This window comes from Podarcis bocagei (assembly GCF_964188305.1).
Source record: "Podarcis bocagei genome assembly, chromosome: 2".
NCBI classification, from domain to species: domain Eukaryota; kingdom Metazoa; phylum Chordata; class Lepidosauria; order Squamata; family Lacertidae; genus Podarcis; species Podarcis bocagei.
Genome location: NC_138126.1, coordinates 28,816,207 through 28,835,176, shown reverse-complemented (window position 1 = coordinate 28,835,176; position 18,970 = coordinate 28,816,207). Strand labels below are relative to the sequence as shown.

The window sequence follows — 18,970 nt, the reverse complement described above, 5'->3', positions numbered from 1 at the left end:
AGCAGCTATGGTTATGATCTACTACCGAATATCCATGCACTATGTATCCTTTTGATGTGTGTGTGTGTCAGGTCTTACCTGGGCTCGTTTGCATCACACTAAACTATGGTTTGGTGTGACGTCCAAAGGCAACTACTGCCCTGGTACTGTTCTTACATAAGCTGCAATGTGAGTTTCCTTTAGCTGAAGAGTGTGGGATATATAGTAAAGGTAAAGGTACCCCTGCCTGTACAGGCCAGTTGTGTCCGACTCTAGGGTTGTGCACCCATCTCACTTAAGAGGCCAGGGGCCAGCGCTGTCCGAAGACACTTCCGGGTCACGTGGCCAGCGTGACGAAGCTGCTCTGGCGAGCCGGCACCAGCGCAGCACATGGAAACGCCGTTTACCTTCCTGCTATAAAGCGGTACCTATTTATCTACTTGCACTTAAGGGTGCTTTCAAACTGCTAGGTGGGCAGGAGCTGGGACCGAAAGACGGGAGCGCACCCCGCCACGGGGATTCGAACCGCCGACCATGCGATCGGCAAGCCCTAGGCACTGAGGTTTTACCCACAGTGCCACCCGCATCCCTGTGGGATATATAGTTTACAATAATTAGTAAAATAAAATGGACATAAGAAAATTTGTAAAGTTTACACACACTCTCTCTATTTAACAAAACATTGAATATAAAAAAATCTGACTTGATAGTTAATATCTAAAATTTAAGCTGCAAATTTGCATATCCATAATTCAATCGAAATCTCACCCCCAGCAAGAAAGGCTTGAATTCTGAATCCTAGTTAATTTTGTCAAGATTTCACCACTGATATCTTTTAAAATAACCTCAAAACTTTTATACTTTAAAAATGATGACCTATAAAACATGCTGGCTGTTGCAAACACGGCAAAGACCGTAGGTATTTCCTTATGAAAGGGAAAAATAAAAGTATTTAAACATTGTTTCCGCTTAGCTGTAAAGCGAGTGGATTCTTGCCAAAGCACTAAGCTTCCATGCCTGTGATATGTAGAGTGAGCCTACAACCAGTCCATGGAAGCATTTGGCATGTATTTTACCTCCTCACATTTCATTCTTTAGTTAGTGAAGAAAACCACAAAGCTTTGTAAGTATATAATCAGGAAATGTTTCCGATATCAAAGCTAGAAAGATAGCTTTAATTATTACTATTAAACCTTATTTGTACTATGGTCATTTAAACAGTCACAGATGGCGTGGTCGCTCATGTGACTGCTGGTCAGCTGCATTGCTGGAACTTATCAGGAGCAGTGCCGGATTTACATATAAGCTAAACAAGCTATAGCTTAGGGGCCCACTCTCTTGGGGGCCCCCAAAAAATGTAAAGAAAAAAAACCCTGGATGTACATTTCCAAAATATAAGATAAAAAACAAATAAAATAAAACCTACATACAGAAACAGGAGCAAATGGCTTTAGATACCTATTACATCCAAAAATTACCATATACAGTGGTACCTCTAGTTACGAACTAAATTTGTTTCGGAGGTCCGTTCTTAACCTGAAACTGTTCTTAACTAGAGGCGTGCTTTTGCTAATAGGGCCTCTTGTTGCCGCTGTGCCGCTGGCACACGATTTCCGTTCTCACCCTGGAGCAAAGTTCTCAACCTGAGGTAACTCTTCCAGATTAGCCGAGTTTGTAACCTGAAGCGTTTGTAACCTGAGGCGTTTGTAACTGAGGCACCACTGCAGCATATATTCAACACAGAAAACAGCAACAATTTGTTGTTGACAAAGGACAGCTGGACATATAAAGGGCCCCATTACCTTCAGTAGCTTAGGGCATGGGTAGGCAAACTTAGGCCCAGGGGCCAGATCCGGTCCAATTGCCTTCTAAACCTGGCCCGCGGACGATCCGGGAATCAGGGTGTTTTTACATGAGTAGAATGTGTCCTTTTATTTAAAATGCATCTCTGGGTTATTTGTGGGGCATAGGAATTTGTTCTCCCCCCCCTCAAAATATAGTCCAGCCCCCCACAAGGTCTGAGGGACAGTGGACCGGACTCCTGCTGAAAAAAGTTTGCTGACCCCTGCCTTAGAGGGTCTGGAAAAAAGCAGAGCTGGTGTCAGCACCCAACCTTCTTGAGTGACTACAAGGCCACCTGGGGACACCCACCCTGTACCAGGCCTTCCCTCCCTTACGTGTCCTCATGCTTTGATTTACAGGACAGCATCAGTGGACAGTTGGAAAACAGCTGTTTTGATGGTCCCACAATGCTCTGTGGTTGTGGAGGATAAAAAAGGTGGGTGGTTCATAGGCATTTGCTGAAGATGGTCCTGTTGCTGCTCTTAACCACTATGGAGGGGACACTGATGTCGGGCCCCCACACTTGAAGGCACTTAGCCATGAGCCCCCCCTTATACTAAGCTTAGAAATGAGAATCCATGTCTCCTTTCCCCCGTTGAAGTTATTTTTCTTCTTGTTGTTGTTATTGTATGGAAATTTTACCAGGCTTTGGAACTCCCTATTTAAACATGTTTACATGACAACCTTTCAAACCTAGAATTTTCAAACTTCATCAACCTACCACCTTAGAAAGGAGATTTGTTCCAGTTTTTTATGTGTCTGGGCAAAGCCTGCCAATATTTTTTAAGACCTTCTTTTTCTATCCATGCTAACATTACTATCTTAAAGTTCTACCTCTTTTGTCATACCATAACCCCCAAGTCTGGATGCCTGCATATGGAACTGAGTCCCACTGATTTCATTTGAACTTATTTCAAAGTAAATACGTTTAGGGTAACAACATAATAAGCAATCTTACTCCAGTGCACCTTCATTATTAGTAGTTTTAATTTAGAGTTCTATTATGGCTGTATTCCCATCCAAGCCATACATCAGATCCAAGCCCTTATCCTCTGGCAAGGAGAAGCACATAATTACATTGTTGAAATGCAGCAGCAAATGGCATGTTGCTGTGCTACAGCTCACTGGACCTGTGGTAATGTTGCTGTTGCTCGCCAGGAGAAGTTAGGCTGGTGAGGTGCAAACGCACCAGTGGAGCCAATCTGGTGCTCCTGCTGGAGCATTAACACTGCACCAACCTCCTCATCTCACCTCCTGATCAGGGCCGGATTTAGGTTTGACGAGGCCTGTGATGGGATGATTAGCTGCTTGTGCGTAAAATCGTGCTCCCTCAGAGTTTGTGCGGCTCCACAAACCTCTGTGTGTGACAGAGCTCCTCAAACATGTCTGCTCTAATCACTCGTAGAGTCTGACAGTGGCTGTCTGCGGAAGCGCTTCCAGCATAGAAGCTCCTTAACGGAAACGCGTCTCCTGGACTCACGACGTGGCAGCTTCCGGCGAAGCATGGGTCTCCCTATGGGAGCTTCTGACACCTCCCCGCTGTTCTCGCTGGACGTGTCCCTCATCCCTCCCTCTTCCCTGCTAGTTCCTGCTTTGGCTGCTGCGTCTCTCTCAGCATTCATGAGATCCTCCTCCAGAGTACCCTCTCTCCCCCTGCTGGTCCCTGCTTTCGCTGCTGACTCACTCCCAGCCTCTGTGAGCCCTTCCACCTCCCGTTCCTCCGATGTCAGTTCCCTGACATCCACCTCCCCTCCAGGGCCCCCTTCCCCCCCCGCCCATACTCTCTCCTCTGGGCGGTGAGGAGTTAAAACCCCGAAAAGAATCCTCTTCATCTTCAGACGTCTCGAACATTTCCCTCCATCGGTCTTCGTTCCGGCTCGCTGAATCCTCCTCCTCCTCGGAATCAAAGAACCCCTCCAACTCTTCTTCTTCGTCGGTGGTGGCAAAGTATTCCCTCCGGAACCTCGCCACTGGCTGAGGTTTACGTGGGAATCTCTGATGAAAAGTTTCTATTAAAACCTCGTCATCTACCTCCTCTGCCATGACCCAGGTGTTTTCCGACTCCGGCTCCCCTTCCCACATTACCAAATACTCTACTTGATCTCCCTTCCACCTGGAATCGAGAATCTCCGCTACATGGTAGCTCTGTTCCTTCTCCTCCATTGCTGGTCCCCTATTGACCCTCCCTTCTCTGTCCCCTTTATACGGTGACAGCAACGACCTGTGGAAAACTGGGTGCAGCTTCATGTGGTTCGGTAACCGGAGTCTGAAAGCCACTGGGTTGACCTGCTGCGTGACTTCAAATGGGCCCAGCCTTTTGGGTCTTAACTTCTTACAACCCCCTTTGAAAGGTAACCCTTGGGTTGACAGCCACACCTGGTCCCCCACCCTAATGCTTTCACCTTCCCTTCTGTTTTTGTCTGCCTGCCTCTTATATTCCTCCTTAGCCCTGTTTAAGTTAAGTTGGAGCTGGCGATGGATCGCTTCCATTTCTTCAACGAACTGTTCTGCAGCTGGAACGCTCCAGTTCTCCCCTTCCCCCCCTGGGAAGGCTCGGGGATGGCACCCATGATTAGCCAAAAAGGGGCTCATCCCCGTGGACACGTTCTCTGCATTGTTGTAGGCAAATTCTGCCAACGCCAGCTTTTCCACCCAATCATTCTCTCTGTCATTCACATAACACCTCAAATATTGCTGGAGGACACCATTAGCTCTTTCCGCCTGCCCGTTGGTTTCTGGATGTCGGGCAGTTGAGAAATTAACCTCTACATGCAGTAAGCTCATGAGCTTCCTCCAGAACCTGGAAGTAAATTGTTTCCCTCGGTCTGAAACCACCCTCAAGTGGGCGCCATGCAACCTAAACACATTTTCTACAAACAATTTAGCGGTTTCTTCTGCTGTGACCGCATGTGAGCAGGCTATAAAGTGGGCCATTTTGGTTAACAGGTCTACCACAACCATGATGGCTGTTTTCCCTCTGGACCTTGGCAGATCAGTCATGAAATCTATTGCCACTGTTTCCCATGGTCTTTCAGGTGTGGGTAGTGGTTCTAATAAACCTGCCGGTGCCCGCCTCTCCCCCTTGGCTCGTTGGCATTGGTCACACCCTCTCACATACTCCCGCACATCTTCCCTGACCTTGGGCCACCAAAATTCCCTGGTAACCAGCCACATGGTTTTGTGTTGCCCAAAATGCCCTGCTGTGGGGCTATCGTGCAGTTGCTTGAGTACCTTCTCCCTCAATTCACCTTCAGGTATATATAACGCTCCCTTGTAGTACAACGCCCCGTTTCTCTCCTCAAAACTCCCGGGTTTGTCTCCCTCCCTCCTGAGACCCCTGAGTTTGTCCTGGGCGTATTCATCATGCACCGTTCCCTCTACCAATTCCCTTTGCCCCACCAATGCCGCCCCACACACCCAACGGTCCTCTGGAATGACATGTCTTTCTTCGGGTGCTCCCTCCCCCTCCAAATATTCAGGTTTGCGTGAGAGAGCGTCCGCCCTAACGTTCTCTGGGCCTGGCACGTAACAAATCTCAAAGTTAAATTTGGAGAACTCCTGGGCCCATCTCAACTGCCGTTGGTTGAGCACTCGCGCAGTTCTCCAATACTCTAGATTCTTATGGTCCGTGCACACTTGCACCTTATGTTGTGCACCAATTAGCAGGTGCCTCCATCTCCGGAAAGCCTCATGAATGGCAAGAAGTTCCCGGTCGTACACCGTGTAGTTCCTCTCGGATTTGTTCAGCTTTCGCGAAAAGAAGGCACACGGTCGCCACTCTGACTCCTCCTTCCCTGGCTGCAGAAAAAGAAGCACCGCCCCTATGGCTCTGTCAGATGCGTCTGTTTCGACCCTCAGCTTTTTTTGTAAATCCACATGCAGAAGTTGTCCTTCAGAGGCGAAGGCCCTTTTCAGTTCCTCAAACGCTCGCTCCGCCTCCGCAGTCCAAACAAACTTCTTTTTACTGCTGAGACAGTCCGTAATGGGCGCCGTCAGGTGGGCGAAGTTTCGGATGAACTTACGATAAAAGTTTCCAAACCCTAGGAACCTCTGCACATCCTTCTTGGTTTTGGGTGTTTTCCATTCCAGCACTGCCTGAACCTTGCCGGGATCCATGGCCAATCCCTTGTCTGACAGGAGGTACCCCAGGAATTCCACCTCCTTGGTATGAAACTGACACTTCTCCAGTTTCACCCACAGCCTGTTGGCTTGCAGCCTGCTCAACACTTCTCTGACGTCTCTCACATGTTGCTCCTCATTCTCCGAATACACCAACACATCATCTAGGAAGGCCACGCAATTCTTGTAGAGCAAAGGACCCAGTACGTGGTTCATAAACGATTGAAAGCACGCTGAGCCTGCTTGTAATCCAAAAGGCATAACGAGATATTCAAATGCCCCCAAAGGGGTGAACATGGTGGTTTTCCATTCATCCCCTTTCCTTATACGTATCAGGTTGTACGCCCCCCTTAGATCCAGCTTTGTAAAAATCTTTCCCTTCCGCACCCTGGTCAAAATATCATCAATCCTGGGCATAGGGAAAGCCACTGGTTCTGTCACTGCATTTAACCGCCTGAAATCACATACAAGTCTCGGCTTGTCCGTGTGCTTTTTATCCACAAAAAACACTGGGCTACCCCCCGCTGCTTTGGACTCTCTGATGAAGCCTCTCTTCAGGTTCTTGTCAATGAACTCCCGCAACTCCTGCATTTCTCTGTCTGACATGGCATACAACTTGCCTACAGGAAGCTGTGCTCCAGGGAGTAAATTGATCTGGCAATCAAAGGGCCTATGCGGGGGTAGTTGGTCAGCTTCCTTCTCGCTGAACACGTCGCTGAGATCTGCATACTGGGGTGGTACCTTCACCTTCTCCATTACTTCAGTCCCTGCTAGGGTGGCTTGGGCCCCTGCTGAACCCTTTTCCCCTTTGCAGTGTTCTAAGCAATGTGCTGAACCAAAGGAAACCACTCTTTGATGCCAGCCCACCAGCGGATCATGTAGCGCTAGCCAGCTCATTCCCAAAATAATGGGAGCGCCTCCCAATGTGGCCACATTAAACGCTATCAGTTCTGTGTGCCTTGCCACCCTCATTATCATTGGGACGGTCTGCAAGCTGACTCCTCCTCCCAACAGCTCCCTGCCATCGATCGTGGTCACCTGCAGGGGGTTGCTTAAAGGGATCGTCTGTATCTGGTGTTCAGCAGCAAACTCCTTGCTCATAAAATTGCAGGAGCTGCCTGAGTCCAACAGCGCCTTTATTTTTAGGGGGTGTCCATTTTGCAGCTCTAGCGACACTTCAATCACTAGAGCAGGTTGAGGAGCTTCTGGCACGGGCACTTTCACTGCTCTTTGGCCTGGCTGCAGTGCCCCGACTGTGGCAACCAGGCGTTGGCTTTTACCTGCTCCGTTTCTCCCTGCTCTCCTCCCTCAACAGCTCCCACCATCCCTTGCCATTCCTTCCTCTGGGGGCAGACTCTGGCAAAGTGGCCTGGCTGTTGGCAGAGATAGCATTTCCGGGCGCCCTTTCCCTCCTTCTTAGCCCCCTCACTGGGCTTTGAAACTGCGCGCGCGCTGTTCCGATTTCCATCGGCTCTGCCGGCAGGAAAGCTGGCTCAGGAATGTCTGGAATGCGGAACTCCTTCCAACGTTCCCCTCTCCCTTCCCGCCTCTCCAAGGCTCTTGCCTCCTGGCGCGCTCCTATGGTCAGCGCAGATTTGGTCAGCTGATCCATAGACACCGCCCTGGGGCTCCGGGACAGTTCGTCTTTCACAGCCGAAGAAAGACCTTCTTCAAATAGCATCTGAATGGGTGCCGCCGATAAATCCCACCCCAATCTGTGAACCAGCATGGTAAACTCAGTCCAGTACTCACGGACAGATCGGCTTCCCTGCTTGCAAGCCATTAACTGTCTGCGCACCACCCCTTCCTCAATATCGCTGGAAAACATGATATCCATTGCACGAAAGAACTTCATAGTGTCCTTTAAGACGTCATTGTGCGTTGCCATCAGGGGTCTAACCCAGTCCCGCGCGCCCCTCTCAAGATGCCCAATCACGAAAGCCACTCGCGATTCCTCATCAGGGAACTCATCAAACTGCACATTAAGGGCATATTGCATCTCTGTCCTAAAGGCATGGTAGTCCTTGGGGTCCCCCCCAAACTTCTGCACCAATCCTGGTACCTTTCTGGGGAACTGGGTGGCTCTCCCCTTCTTGTCTGCATCCTGAGCCCTTCTCTCCTCAAGCCTCGCCGTCTGCAGCGCAAGTTGGACTTCCAACGCTCGGTATCTTTCTTCCAAGCTTGGACCAGCTCCAACCCCTGCTCCTCCGGTTCCGGCTGGGTCGCTCATGATGCTTTCTCCTGCACAGGCAGCGTACAGAGACTGTCAGACTGCTGTGATGGGATGATTAGCTGCTTGTGCGTAAAATCGTGCTCCCTCAGAGTTTGTGCGGCTCCACAAACCTCTGTGTGTGACAGAGCTCCTCAAACATGTCTGCTCTAATCACTCGTAGAGTCTGACAGTGGCTGTCTGCGGAAGCGCTTCCAGCATAGAAGCTCCTTAACGGAAACGCGTCTCCTGGACTCACGACGTGGCAGCTTCCGGCGAAGCATGGGTCTCCCTATGGGAGCTTCTGACACCTCCCCGCTGTTCTCGCTGGACGTGTCCCTCATCCCTCCCTCTTCCCTGCTAGTTCCTGCTTTGGCTGCTGCGTCTCTCTCAGCATTCATGAGATCCTCCTCCAGAGTACCCTCTCTCCCCCTGCTGGTCCCTGCTTTCGCTGCTGACTCACTCCCAGCCTCTGTGAGCCCTTCCACCTCCCGTTTCTCCGATGTCAGTTCCCTGACAAGGCCCTAAGCCAGGGATCAGCAACCTTTTTCAGCCATGGGGCGGTCCACCGTCCCTCAGACCATGTGGTGGGCCAGACTATATTTTTTTTTGGGGGGGAATGAATGAATTCCTATGCCCCACAAATAACCCAGAGATGCATTTTAAATAAAAGCACACGTTGTACTCATGTAAAAACACCAGGCAGGCCCCACAAATAACCCAGAGATATATTTAAAATAAAAGGACACATTCTACTCATGTAAAAACATGATGATTCCTGGACCGTCCGCGGGGCGGATTTAGAAGGAAACTGGGCAGCATCCACCCCCTAGGCCTTAGGTTGCCTACCCCTGCTTTTAATCTCAAGGTCACGGGTTCAAGCCCCATGGTGGGTTGGACTAGATGACCCTTGTGGTCTGTTCCAACTCTTTTATGATTCAAAAGGCAGTGCGGACAAGTTAAAAATAAAATCAAAGTGCCAACTTGGTACTGCTGCAGTGAAATCACTGAACCACCAGATCAATGTGAGGAGGGGAGTGAAATAAGTAAAACATGCCAGTTATGTCCAAGCTAGTATTGCTCAATGCACACAGCAGGGACATGGACTTCATTTCACATTGCTTAGGAGCTAAGAAAAACCTGCTGCATCTTTCCATTGACCACAGTCCTGCACTACCTGAAACACTCAATAAGGGTAAGCACCTTCCTTAGCTCAGTTCTCACATTTCTTGATGCCTTGGGATTCCAGAAAGCCCCATGTGGCTTCAGTAAATATTCTCTTTGCCCTCTCACCCTTGTATAAATGGATGTTGGACTGCCTATTAAAATTCCACTGCAGAAAATTTTGCTGCAAAAAAGGACTCTAGCCAATACAGATGCAAACTCCTCTGGCACATAGCAGTAAACTATTTAGTTGGATTTTTATTAATGCAGAAGTTTCTATAAATATTTAGAAGCACACACTACGTCCAAATAGCAGTTTCTGTAATTACAAAAGCGGGGGTGGGGAGCATGCAAACATTTTGAGCCTACAAGCTCTGTATGGAAAGGAAGCTCAGGGCTTTGCTTGGAGACCGGAAGTGCAAGCAAAAAGATCTAAAGCATTACAGACCTTAGGCGTGGAAATCTACAGCTATAATCTTATGCGCAAATACATAGGGGAAAGTTTCACTGAACTCAGCAGAACTTGCTTACGAACAGACCCAAAGAGAATTGTTCCACATAGTTCTATTCACACAACATAGTTATGAGGAATGAAAGTGGGGGCAACGGAGGGACGACGACACATGCATATCCTATATTCTAATACAGAACTAATGCACACACATTAGTACCAGGAGGCTTGGGGGGGGGGTTGGGGGGGCTAAGACTTCAAAAACTGCCCAATGAGAACTGAGCATATCAGTGGCCACAGAATGCTGAATGTTTTGGGACTGGAGAAAAAGCTTCCATTGATAAGGAGTCCATACTGTCTTCCAGTTATTTATTTCTGTATCAGCCACACCCTTCTACTTACAACTTTTTCCCTATACATAATTCTTCTCTCATGAAACTTACTTCGTTGGTCTTCTGTTAAATAGGCAGAATGGTAAGTGACCTTGAATTTTATCATGAAAAAATGAGATATTTATTTTAACAACTAAAGCTTTTCTCTTTTCACAAGTATATTTAGCAGTAATCAATAAAGTAGAACGAAATTTAAAAAAAAAAGATTTAACGACCCACATTAAAGTTTTATCCCTTTCACTGCAATTCAGTGTATACAATTCCTACAAAGTATACTTTGGTTCCGTGTGCTTAATGGTGCAATTCTATACCTGTCTACTGAGCCTACTGCTGAGTTCAATGGGGTATGTTATCCAGCATCCACCCACCTGGGAGTAAACCTCATTTATCACAATGGGACTTATTTCTGCAGAGACAGGTATGGGATTTCACTGCAGTTTTTAGTATAAACAACTAAGCAGCTGTTGCATCTAAAGTGAAAATCTTTTTTTCAGATTTAGCCATTTAAGAGTAGCTTTAATAATAAATAAACATAAAACCTCTGTTTAAAAAAAATACTAACTCAGGATAGTGATTTTTTAAATTGTTTGACCAACCTATCTCTGTATTCCTAAAAGCCACTGCTTTCTCCAGGCAATAGTATGGGCGACACAAGAGTATTTTGCCACATGGCTTAAGCCCCTTGTGGGTCACTAACAAGGCCAGAAGCATCTTGTATTAAAGGTTTTACACCTGACAGCACAGGAAACTGAGTGCGACTGGAGCATTATGATGAAAACCTATGAATATAACAATGAAAGAAGCAAGCAATAACAATGCTATCTTTAAAAAACACAGGAATATTATCTCTGCCTGTTTTTGGTTTTTTAAATCCCTTAAGATTTCACAACTATAGACAGTTATTTTGACAACCACCCCCAACTTTCAGAACATCTTTGGTCTTTTCATTGTCTTACACTCTTTGATATTGGGTTGCATAGTCTTTCCCCCAGGTCCTTATATGATATAAAGATCAGCAACCTAACTAGGGATATATTTACAGTAGAGATTGGGCATCACATTGAGAATCAACTAGAGAAAAACAATAAAAGGAGAACTTCATAACTCCTATTCCGATGTTCACTCCTGCAATTTAGAACTGCATAGAGCAAGACAGTAGAGCCACACTTGCTGACCCCATCCCTTTGTTGGAGGGAAACATCTGTAAAAAGAGAGCCTTCCATAGGGTTCCTAATGCTCCCATAGGGAGCCAGTATGGTGTAGAGATTAAGAGAGGTGGACTCATAATCTGGTGAACCAGGTTCGATTCCCCGCTCCTCCACGTGCAGCTGCTGGGTGACCTTGGGCTAGTCACACTTCTCTGAAGTCTCTCAGCCTCACTCACCTCACAGAGTGTTTGTTGTGGGGGAGGAAGGGAAAAGGAGATTGTTGGCTGCTTTGAGACTCCTTAAGGGGAGTGAAAGGTGGGGTATAAAGTCCAAACTCCTCTTCTTCTTCTTCCACATCATGCGTAACACACACACAAACACACAGCACGGGATTCGCCCGGTACATGTCCTTTCCCCAATGTGTGAATGGTGATGGGGGTCAAGCCCAGTAAGGCAAAGCTGATGGAGTGGGGCCAGCAGGCATAGCCACACGTTCATTCTCCATGCAGTTCTTAGCCATGTGGATGAATGGTCGGCCATATAATTATGGCCTTTATAATTAACTATGAACGAAAATGCAAATAAGCAACCATAGAAAGTAATCATGCAGTTCTCACCAGTTTTCCCGGTATTTTTCATCCATGTCTTGTTAGAGGATTCATTATCAAAACCAACCAGGTGTATTTCTTGATATTCTTCTCCAACATGTGCCTGATGATCTACGATATCTATGGGAGACTGCTGAGTTCTTCCACAATCCACGTTTGAAGTGACCCAGTGCTCAGGACCATATGCACCTGTTTCAAAAGAGGAAGAACACTTTGTAGTGACGGCTCAGCCAAGATGGTAAAGTTGAGTTATGAAATGAACACTTCAGTTAGTTCCCCTGTGCCCCACCCACAACATAAATTATCACCGTATTTACAAAGGTATTCTCCAGCTGTTAATATACTTTGCATCATTATTGGAATTTCACTTCTAAGAACATTCCACCACCACTTCTTAATTAGTTTAAAACTTTTATCCCACAGAAAGCCAAAAATACGCCTACTGATGGAGATCAGAACCAAAAGCCATTTACAAATCCAACTGATGAGCAGACATTTTGTTACAGCTAACAAATATTAAGGGGCGGAATCAACTAACTAGTCCAGCAAGCAGAAGTCCACATAGGGATATCTGCTGGTGCAATGGGGCTTTCCATCTCTCCTCCCTCTGCATGCCCCCTCAACTGACTTGGGGGTTTGTCTGGATAACCCCAAGAATAACACACGGGAGAGGGAAAACCTTTCAATCATAAATGCATAAATGTTTGCACTGACAGAGCAATCTCCTCAGCACTATGTTGAATCCACCCCCACCCCCCGCCATCAAGAGTCAAAAATAAGGGGGGGGGAAATACTTGGGACTTCATTTTAATTTTAAATGTTTGTTGTTGTTTCAAAACTATATAACAGCCATAAAGATAGATATTTTATTAAGTTTGTAATCAAGACATTTGGTTGCAATGGAATCCATGTATTCACTGCTAAGTGCTAGAAGGTTTAGAGCTAACGGCTAGCTTTTCTGTCCATGAACACTCAAGTGAAGTTTTAATTGAAACTGATCTTCTGCTACAGATTTCAAATTAATTCTTTTTTTAAGTGTCTCATGCTCCAAACCCCGTTGTCTTGCCAAACAACAACAGCCCTATATCATTAGGGGAGGAAATAGAATGCTTTTTCTAGCTTGCAGGTATTGATTGCCTATTCCCTACATCAAAGTACGATTGCCATTCTACACACTCTATCTATCTATCTATCTATCTATCTATCTATCTATCTATCTATCTATCTATCTATCATCTATCTATCTATCTATATATAAAATTTCTTCAGCATTAGACACTTGAGAAAGTACACAGGATGACACTGCCAATCATTTGCTCTTGAAAATTAATAGTGGGTATTCAAAATGTTAAAAACAGCACACACACACACACACACACACATACGCACACACACCACTTTTAATTGTTCTCTGAGACATGGAAGGGAGGGAAAAAGGAAATCATGACATTCCAGGATCAAATCAGAAACCAGGATGGCTTCTGTAATTCCAGGACTGTCCCTGGAAAATTGGGACACTTGGAAGGTATGTAAATATCACTCCGATAATTATTATTTTTTTTAAAAAGAAAAGCATTAAAACACCCCCAGGAAACCAGTGTGTTTCCATCTTTGTCAATATCATGAGAAATCTTTTAAACATTTTTATTTCAACCCATTTAATGAATGGTCATTGCTATTGCTCAATGTTAAGGGTATGTGTAAAGTGGCTTTAAACTGAAGGTTCTGTATATTATTATATGTTTGTGGAATTTTGTACACTGCCTTGGGTGGGCAATTGCGCTCTTAAAGGCAGTTTATAAGTTAAGTAATAGATAAAGTAATAAAACCTTAATAATAAAGTGGTTCTGCTCCTGCCTTAAATCAAGGGGTGGAGCCATCAACTCATTCTGCTGACATGGAGCTGGGAATGGGAAAATAATAAAGCATTTAAAAAGCAGCAGGAGAAATGAATTTCAAACATCCCACTGCTCACACTGTCAGCTCACATTATGAATACTATAAGCATCAATGCATCCACCTTAATTTACACATACAGATTGATATAGTCCAGATAGGTATCCAAATGAAGTTGGTGTTTATAGAGAATATGTTCAAATATAACAAGGGCACTAAGGACTTCAGACCATTGAGTAATAGTTGGTGAGTATTTATCCTTCCAGGCTCGAAGCATTAAGTCTCTTAGCGACCGTAACGGCCAGTGAAATCCATTTTTGTTGTCCTTCTGTTAGTCCCCATGCTATGCTTCAAAAAAATGTGTTTCCAGATCACGTCCTCAATATAGGCTGGTCTAGCACACAGTTAGCGGCTGGAGGCAGCGGGCTCACTCAATGAACCATTGGCCTAATATACCAAGGCTGTTCTTTTCCAAGTCCTCTGTAAACTCTTTTCAAACTTTTGTTTTTCTGTTTTTCTTTCCTTTTTAAAAAAATACTGCTTCCCTCCATATGGAGGAGAGGGAAAAATCCTTGCTTAGACCTTCAACTCCAGTGTTCATATAGTTCAGATAAAATCATCTTTCTAACTGTAGTTTAATAATAGCTTCTTTAATACATAGGCTGACTTTAAATAGAAGCCCCCCCCCCCCAAATTAGCTTGTTTTGCTACTTGCTACTGTACATTTCAAATAATGACTTCAGCTCACTGATGAAAAGCCATTAAAAATAATGAATTCTGTCTAGATCTAATTAAAGCTAATATAAACCTTTGAGGAGCTTTTTTTAGACATCCTAGTCAAATATTTTCCCCCAAAACTTGTAGATTAAATATATAAATTTTAAAAGTAGCATTACCACCCAGACACTTGAATTTTCTTCATTTCCATTATCTTTCTAATTATCTGTTTGTATTTATATAGAATGGTTCTTCTATTGAACATTTCTTTATACACAATAGCAGCTCTTCATTTCCCAAGTGACTGGGTATCTTTTACTTCTCACGAGCTTTCTAATGTGGATCATAGATTTGCCAATGGAAGCAGTGCCAGAAACTGCATTTCTTTCCCATTTAACTTGCACGATTGCACAAACAACGTCGCTCTAAATACCATGGTGTTCTGATGACCACTCTCTCTCCTCCTTTTATGCTGATCTCAGTAGAAGCAGGATAACTCAATCACTTGTACATTCATCAACAGCTTACAACGGTAGCATTGGCAAAATGGCCCTATCGTTTTATGCCAACCACTACAGTTAAAGAACAATTATTACATTAGGGGAAGCCAAACCAGTGTGAATGTGAGTGGGAGCCTGTCCTTAGCAGTACAGATCGGAGTAATATAAATCGGGATCACAAAATTGGACTAAAACGGCAACATATTTCATACTCACTAAGCCTCCTGAACATCCCTACAAAAGAACTGCAAGTTATTTCTCCTTTGGTTCTCGCTCTGTGTCATTTGGAGATGGGTTTATTGTGCTGCTGCTTAGAACCCAGATGGCAGTACCAGTAAGGACAACTCAATCAAAACTAGCTGGAGGCTGTCAGGAGGTGGCTTGGTTGCAGCTGTAGGGTCATGCCTAATTCCACATCACCCTGCAGGCTCAGCAATAGAGGACACCACAGTCCGGTAATTCCTCTCATTTTTGAAGTTTCGATTTGGCAGCGCTGCTGCACGAATGCGCATCTACAGACAACCAGGCCTTAAGGCTCTGTCTAGAGGAAGCCAAGAGCTGGGGATGTACAGTTGCTAGTTTGGCAGAACAGGATGGTAAAATGGCAGCCTTCTTTCACATAACTTTGCAACTGTCCAACCATTTTGCTTGATAAAGCGGCAGACGCTCCATCTGGGCCGCTGAGATAATCTACCACGTATCTGCCAGATCTGTCACACCATAAAGATACTCAGTACCATTTACTGGGGGGTGGAGAGAACCCCCACTGAAACAGCAATGCCATTTTTTTGGGTCTGTTTAAAAATTCAGATGTTCCTATCAGTTTACAAAAAATTTTGACTGACAGTGACTCTGGCAATATATCCATGAACATGCGGTTTCAAATAGTATGAGAGAATCAAATGTCTTCACTTTTGATACCAACATTTTGCATTTTGGGAAGTTCTATGGAGTGGCATCGATACAGCAACAGCAGCAACATTAAAGTGCCACCATGGAAGTACAAAAAAAAGGAAAAAAATAAAAGGTTGATATGACAACAGCTCAAGTACAGGATGCCTCAATGTGTAACGTCTGTAAGTTTGTTTCTTTTATGTTAATATGTGTTAATCTGATATCTATTTTCTATTCTTTCTCTTTTCAATTTTTTCTATTTCTTTATTTTTACCTTTTAAATGTCTGTATGTTTTGGCTGATGTAGTTTGCAAGAATTTAATAAAAAAAAGGAAAAAAATACCACCATGGAAGTACAACTTAAGCATGCTGTTAAAGTGATCACTGGCAATTTTTAATTTAAAAAAAAAATCATTAGAATTATCAAATTTACAAAAATTTTATTTCTAGGCCTCAAAATGTGGCAGCCTTTTCATCATTAAGTGGCAGAAGGATTCAAACAGACCACTGTCCAGAGCCAAGTATTGCTACTGCATTTCAAAACTGTTCTGGTGATGAAAGGTTTTATTTATTTCTCTCTCTCTCTCTCTCTCTCTCTCTCTCTCTCTCACACACACACACACACACACACATACATATAGCCAGCCAAAAACTTTCCTCCATAGCCAGGCCTTTGACCTTTAGCTATCTGTGGCCTTTTAGAAGTGGGTGGGATGTTTTTAATTTATTTCTCTTTCCTCTTGGTTTTAAGGTCTGTTCTTAACCTGAAGCACCACTTTAGCTAATGGGGCCTCCTGCTGCTGCCGCACCGCCGAAGCACGATTTCTGTTCTCATCCTGAAGTAAAGTTCTTAAGCTGAGGTACTATTTCTGGGTTAGCGGAGTCTGTAACCTGAAGCGTCTGTAACCAGAGGTACCACTGTATTTTTTAAAAAACAAATGCCATTGCAGGTTTTACTGTATCATAATTACTTTCCACTTTTATTATGCTTGCATACTTCTCCAACTGAATTAAAATTAAAAGGTCACGTGAGTTCAATAGCACCTTTGCATCATACAGTTCCCCAGAAAGTGGGATGCGCTGCCTTCTTTTTACTATAGCTTTCCAAAGCTGCCTAAATGTGTTGGCTCCCAGAGAGGGAGTTGCTTTGCTTCTCCCAGTTTGATTGTTTTTTATCCCATTGCAGCAAGGTTCTTGGCAGAGTTTATACTTGGCCACAGCTCGTGGTTAGCGGGGAGAAAGCTTAACCATGAGCTCAGGTTGGCTTGGCTTGGTTTAAGTCAGTCTAGTGTCACATTTAAATATATATATATATTAAGAAGACTAGTGAGAAAGCAAAGCAGCTGCAAACTCTTCTCTAGGAGCCTGGACATTCAAACGGTACTTGTAAACCATAGCTGGGCTTACTGTGTCATGCAAAGCAGCTGACCGTGTGCTTAAGTCTTGGAAATACTATGCTACTTCTCTGGTGCTTATATCAGCCAGCCATGGAGACAAACAAAGGAAGAGGGAAAGTTATGAGGAGCATAAATATAAGCGGAGTAAAAATGTACTGGTTCTGTTCCTGCCTCAGTGTAAAATCCTCCAGCACTGGTCACTGGTAAGATGTATAATTATCAGTTGAGTGAAATGTGGTGGATTTGGGTTTAAGACAGAGGGTAACACAAACGTTAAACAATGAAAAAGATGGAAGCTGGTGTCTGTGCTTCACAGAGCTCTGTGCACATATTTGAACGATGCTTGCATAGAAGTAGCAATAAAATTAATAAGCAGAACTTTCCGAATAGGAGAATAAGTTATTGCATCAAATAGGAACATCAGTAGCAACTTACTGTGACTAAAGCAATTTACGGCATCTATTTTTCATAATTTCCTGCATTTTTGCAAAAACATACAAACCCGATATTTCACCAGAGTTATTTCCTAGCTGTCTCTTGAGGTGTGTCTGTGCAATTTCCCACCCCTCTGCATCTCTTAATAAAGGTACCAGGACTTTAAAAATAAAATACCAAAAAGCAAAACAAAACCACAGAGTTTTTTTCTGAGAAAGCAATGGGAGTTCATGTCATGTAAAAGTGTTCTGAATGCAGATTTGTTGATTGCTTGGTTGGTTGGGAGGCAGGCATCCGTCTGCCTTGGGAGACAATAGAGGAGGGCAGCTTTGAGGGTGAAGTCAAACCACTGGAGAGTTGCAGCGCCTGCTGTGGCTGTACAGCCTGATATGGGAGAGACATGTTTTGTTGCAGCTGGGGCAGATGAAGGCATCTGCTTGTGCTGATGCAGATGTACCATGGTGTTCCTTCTTTCTGCACTCCTCCCTGCGGTTATTTGTTCTCTAGTCACTGCTGTAGATATATGACCTGACTGCCTGTACCCATGTGCCACAGTCATTTGTAAGGGATTCCCACATGGTGAGGTTGAATTTGCCAGCCTTCACGCTACATTTAGAGACATCTTTGTAATGCTCCTGTAAGTAATCTAAACTTGTGGCATCCTTCACTTCCAAATTTCCTAATACTCATCTTCCATCCACCGTCTTCTCATCTCCAAGAGACGATAAATAATATTGCAAAGTGGTAGTAGAGCTACTCTGTAATAAAACATCCTACCATTATGCTATTTCCCCTCTCTGTTAATTTAGTAAAACCTAAATGGATATGCAGAGGGGACACGGGTGGCGCTGTGGTCTAAACCATTGAGCCTGGGGCTTGCCAATCGGAAGGTCGGCGGTTCAAATCCAGCTCCTGCCAACCTAGCAGTTCAAAAGCACGTCAAAAGTGCAAGTAGATAAATAGGTACCACTCCGGAGGGAAGGTAAACGGCGTTTCCGTGTGCTGCTCTGGTTTCACCACAAGCGGCTTAGTCATGTTGGCCACATGACTGTCTGAGGACAAACGTTGGCTCCCTCGGCCAGTAAAGTGAGATGAGCGCCGTAACTCCAGAGTCGTTCGCGACTGGAGTTAACTGTCAGGGGTCCTTTACCTTTTTAAATAGATATGCAACCAATTCTGAACATATGCAGAATATGTTGTCATTCAGTTTCTATTAATA

General features: G+C 44.7%; 1 protein-coding gene across 7 annotated transcripts in view; it reads right to left on the bottom strand.

Annotated features, from left to right (window-relative positions):
- Positions 1–18,970, bottom strand: part of PTPRG (protein tyrosine phosphatase receptor type G) — a 558,127-nt gene that overhangs the window by 251,185 nt on the left and 287,972 nt on the right. For all 7 annotated transcript variants that reach the window (XM_081183960.1, XM_081183964.1, XM_081183962.1 and 4 more), the window contains exon 3: positions 11,922–12,101. In XM_081183960.1, coding sequence (XP_081040086.1) covers positions 11,922–12,101 — 180 coding nt within the window. The remainder of the gene's footprint in view (positions 1–11,921; positions 12,102–18,970) is intronic.